Below are 5,138 nucleotides of genomic sequence, written 5' to 3'. Positions count from 1 at the left end.
CAGTTATTTGCAGACATTTGTTGGGGTCTCCTGGGTGCTGATCAACAAGAAGAGAGCAAGTTCTGCTTTCATAGAACTCAGACTCCAGGGACAGGAGATAGGCCTGAAGAAGGAACACTAATAAATACCTGCCAGTGAAGATACAAGGAAGTTTGTGATGGGAACAACTTTAAACTCAGCATTGAGGGACGGTTTCCCTGGGGAAGCTGAGACTTGAATGACCAGAGGGAGGCGGCCATGCGCAGGTGCAGGGACCACCGTCCTGGGGAGAGTAACGCAAAGCTGATGCAAAGTTGGGGGAGGATGGAGCGGAGAATGGGACTGGTGCTGGTGAGGAGCCAGAGTGGGAGGTCATGGTCCAGATTACCTAAAACCCAGCCATGTTTAGCTTGCTTGGGACTAGGCTCGGGCCCAGTGGGGTCTGAGTGGTGACAGGGACGTGTCCCCGTCAGCCTCTGCCGTGGCAGGAGTGGCACTGTGCTTCTGACTTGTCTGTCCTGTGGGGAACGGGCTGAACAAGTGCGTGTATGTGTGTGTTTGGGAAGCCAGTCTAAATCCAAATCACCCATCGGTGGTTTGATTGCTCCTTGGAGGTACCTAAGCCACCATGTGAAGGCCATTAAGTCATATGGGCGAAGCTATTCTCTTTCAATCTCATCCCTCTGATTCCATCAAGGACATGTCCCCATTCTGCTCGTTTGCCCTTTACATCTCCTGAACATTTGCTAATCTTACTTTTTACACAAAGACCTTGGGCCTGCTTCACAGGCACGGTGTCTGGCGAGACTGCGTGTTCTCAGCATCACATTCTGATCCTTGTGTTTGTGGTCACTGGCTATCTTTTACTATTGTAAGAAAGTTCATCCCTAAAAAGATTTTTTTAAGATTTTTTTGTTTTCATTTTCGCTAACAGCTTATAAAGCTTCCCTTTGAAATAAAATTAGTAAAAAGAATGAAATGATCGAAAAAAGAAATAATAAAGCCTACTGAAGATGGTAAAGGGAAATGTGACACAAGTCACGTGGATGACTGAAGTTTGGGAAACATCAGTCAGTGATGCTCAAGGGTCCCCTCCCCGATTCCACAATACTGCCTTTTTCCCAGGAAAACATTTCTTTTTGTTCTTCCCTTCCCTTCAGCCCCATGTCCCCTGATCTGGGATTCTCTCTCTCTGCAGCTAAAGGTGGGGCTGCAGGTGATGTCTGTACCTTTGGGAATGGCTTGCTTCTCCTCTCCCCTGGGAAGGGCCTGGTTTTCAGCCTGACTTGGGTTCTTCTGCCCTAGTTCATTTTCCAGATCAGTTTCCAGTAATTAGGCCAATTCTCATAGCAATCTAAAGTATTGTTTTAAAGTTATTAAATGTCTGTGTTACAGTAAGGATGCAGATCATAACATTTAATCAAGACTTATAAATCAAACTTTTGATCATGTATTTATTTCGGTACAGTCCACCTTGGTGCAAAAAAAGATACTGTGGCAATTTACAAAAATAGATAAAATACAATATAATAAAGAGATCGGGGTAAAGGCAAAAGCAGAAAGCTAGAATGAAGCCAGAGTCCAGTAGGAGACTCAATACAGCGACTGTTAAAAATAATCTCAAGTTCGACTTTAAGCTTCCCAGTAGCCAAAGCAAAGAAGAAAACGGACTGGTTACAAAATTCTTAACAACAGTTAGTTTTGGGCTTTGGTGTAAAAACAGAACTGGTTCAACTCTTGACTATACTTCTTGTTAGATTCGTGACCCTGAGCAGGTTGCTTAACCTTTTTGAACTTGAGGTTCATCCCCTGTAATGGGGAAAAGTAATGCCATCCATGGGGTTCCTGGGTGCATTAGTGGTATTGTAGGTAAAGGCGCCTTCTAGCTCTCGGAGGGCACTGCTTGGGCCCCCAGCTGCCCTGTGTCCTCACTAAACTGCAAGTCTTCAGCCATAAAAAGGAGTTGACATCTGTCCCCTCTGATAGTCCCTACCCTGCCCGAATGTGAAGCCTGTGAGAAGCACAGCTGGATTCGAACCTAGGACTTCCCAACCCTTCCTTACCCAGGGCTCCCTGACAACCATCCTGGGCCGGGTCCTCCTGTCACCAGAGTGGTTTCCAATGTCGTCAAGGAGGAAAAGATGTTTTAGAACAAACCGGCTTTCAGAAGCCCTCAAGTCATTCCTAGGAAACCCCATCCCACCCCCTGAGCCTTACCTTTAGGGCTGCCTCCCAAGGCAGAGGCCTCCTTCTTTTCTCCCCAGACAGAGCAAATTAAATATTAAGGCCTAGAACTCTCTCATGAGGAATCAAAGGTAGCAGTCAAAGCCCCTTCCTGTGTCATGTTGTTCAGAAACACCAGAGACGGCTTCCTTTGCCTTCACAGCGAGGTTGGCAGGAAAAGCTGGCTCTCTCCTTTAAGTACCTGCCGTCAAACATAGTAAATCCCACCAAAAAAGTTCTTCCCTGCCTCCCGTCACTGATAAGACAAAATCCAATTGTCTTAGAATTTCCTTTCCTTTCCTTTATACTCGACTTCATTCCAAACATGATTGGAGGGAGTCGCTCTTTGGTTTGGCATTCAAGGCTCTTTATGAGCGGACCCCAACCTCCTTCTTGGGTCTCCTATGCAGATGCAATTCATGGCTTGGCTACACTGGTTTAAAAGAAACAAGCACTAATTCTGGAGCTGCTGCGAGAGAGATACACAATTGACAAAAAACACGTACTAACCAGCCGTGAAAACCTGACTCTGCTACAGAGTAAACTGCTTGCTTTGGTAAGTCCCTTCACCTCAGTTTTCGCATCTGTAAAATGGGCACACACAGAGTATATACCTTCCACTGCTGTGAAGATAAACATATGACTTTCTTAGCCCACTGTTGATGTTCACGGCATATTACCTGATTTGGAAACCTGGCTTTCCACTTAACTGCCTCCACTTAACTTCTCTGGGCGCCAGTCTGACTACCTGTAAAATGAGGAAAATAATTGTACCTACAACGTAACCCACATACAAGGACCTGAAAGCAGAAGGGGATCAGTGAAAGTTTAGAGGCTGCAACCAGCATCCTGTCCCCGAGAAAGCCATTTTGCTTGTCCTTTTTCAAAATCAGTCCATTTTAACTTGCCCTTTTCTAAGACTAATGGGAAGAGAGGAGCCTGAACACTTCTCACATGGTTGGGCTGTGATATCACAAAGCACTGAGTCTTCTAAGACCCACACCCAGGGCCAAGGGAAGTGCTGGGACTTGCAGCCCCCAAAGAGTCTGTATGCTCAGCCCTTGGAGTTTCACTGGGTGGGGGTGCCTGGATGAGTCTGCTACTATGAGTCAGGCCTGGCTCGGCTGGGCGTCATCATTCCCCTTTATTTCGGGGGTGAGTTACAGCTTAAACAAAATAACGTCACCTGACAATGTCTGAAAGAAGTGTATTCTGCACAAAATGCATTTCCTTACACTCCAGGGTATGCAGCTGAATTTCCCAACATGGCATATACACAGACACCTGGGAGCTGGCATGGGGACTGAATGAAAGCAGCAGGGCCTGGGGTTGTGTCGAGATCAGCTGTAAATACCCTTCAAACGTGTTGGGATGGCTTGGGTGCTGGGTGGTCTACGGCCTACTGCCTCCAAGCCTGGAGAATAAAGGATTTGGACAAAGCCCTTCTGGAGGGAGGTCGGCTGTGTCCCGTTCCCCGAGTGGCCCTGAGCCCTTTCTCCTTTGTTGATGCAAGGAGTCAGGCTGGAGAACTTCTTCCAGCTCTAAAAATGTTGTTCAAAGCATATAGGAACAGACCTGAAGGTCTGATCCTCTGGGTTGCCCAGGACTGAGGCTAAGGTAAGCCCACCTGTGCATTTTCAGCCCCAAGTTGGACTCCGGGCACCCTGGCCCCAATATCTCTGAAGCCAGGAAAAGCCTGACCCACAGACCCCTTTCTCCTTCCCTCCCAGCTTCCACTCCCTGGCTCTTCCCTGCCACCAGAAGGTCCAAAACCTCCTCTGTGCTGGCTGTCCAGCTCTCAGCCTCCCCGCCGTCTCCCAGGCCAGCTCACCTAAAGACCAGGTTAGGACTGCCAAGAAAGAGGAAACCTGTTTCAGCCTGGTACTGCCCAGCCTCAGGCTTAGGGTCTTGCTCACGGCAGACCTGGAGTATCCCTGAGTACACATAGGTTGTGGGTTCAAAAGCCCAAAGAGAAAGGACAAGGTGGACCCCGGCCCAAAGGCTCTGGGAGGTAGTGGGGAGAGGTCCCACAGCCTGGGTATGTGGCTGGAGTCAGCACTTCTGGGTGGAGAGGGAGCCCCAGGGCCTGGCCCAGTTCCCCACTCTGGTAGAGTCGCGCTGGCAGGCAGCTGCCTGCAGCCTTCTCAGCTGCTGCCTCAGAAACAAATGACGGCGCTGATGAAGAATAAGAGAAAATAAAAATGAGTACAGAGGGAGGGGGTCTTGGAAGGGGGGCTGGTATTTTTTTCTTGGGGTGTGGTTTCTGTTCAGTGGCTGGGTGACTGTGGAGGTTTGGAATGCGGTCAGACAGCGGGTGGGGATGGGGGGCTGGCCAAAGGCAAGGAGCAAGGACATTAGCCAAAGGGTCCAAAGCCCCAGGGCCACCAGCAGCTCAGTCAGAACAGGGGCCTGGAATGGCATGCAGAGCCGGCCTCCACCCAACACTAGTGTGTTGGTCCCAAAGGTTTCACGTAGCCCCTGGGAAGGGAGACAGACGTGAGAGGACAAGAAAAACCAGGGGAGAGGGGAGAGGGTTGGAGGTAGGGGAGAGCATGGTCAGGTCTCATTTGTAAAGTGGGCTAGCCTGATCCAGACTGAGGCCTCAGTCTCCTCATCTGTTAAATGGGCTTAACTGCCTCTACCTCCAAGGGTGTCAAGATTAAGCGGGTTAGTGCACGTGAAGCTCTTGACAGTATTCTGCAGGTGGAAGCGATTATTACTCCACTGGGTGCTAAGGAAGGTTGATCCTTGCTAAGCCACCTGCCTAGCACCTATCCCTGGGCCTGGCCCCCAGTAAATATTTGCTGAGGGAGTCCCTTGCAGGAGTCGCTGTGGAGAGCCCCCATGCCCATGGCCACTCCTCTCCTGTGACCCCAGGTTCCCATTCAGACCACGAAATGGAGGGTGTAGGTGAGCTGGTGGCCGTTGTCCCAGGC

General features: G+C 49.5%; 1 protein-coding gene across 1 annotated transcript in view; it reads right to left on the bottom strand.

The window, feature by feature from the left end:
* Positions 1-1,413: 1,413 nt before the first annotated feature.
* Positions 1,414-5,138, bottom strand: part of OLFML2A (olfactomedin-like 2A) — a 28,317-nt gene continuing 24,592 nt past the window's right edge. The window contains exon 9 of the mRNA XM_010844042.1: positions 1,414-5,138. This exon is cut by the window's right edge and continues 15 nt beyond it. Within this exon, the coding sequence (XP_010842344.1) occupies positions 5,088-5,138 (51 nt within the window). The 3' untranslated portion in view covers positions 1,414-5,087.

This window comes from Bison bison, unplaced genomic scaffold (genome assembly GCF_000754665.1).
Source record: "Bison bison bison isolate TAMUID 2011002044 unplaced genomic scaffold, Bison_UMD1.0 scf7180017864193, whole genome shotgun sequence".
Classification (NCBI taxonomy): domain Eukaryota; kingdom Metazoa; phylum Chordata; class Mammalia; order Artiodactyla; family Bovidae; genus Bison; species Bison bison.
Note: the sequence above shows the minus strand (reverse complement) of the source record. Positions and strands in the feature narration are given on the sequence as shown.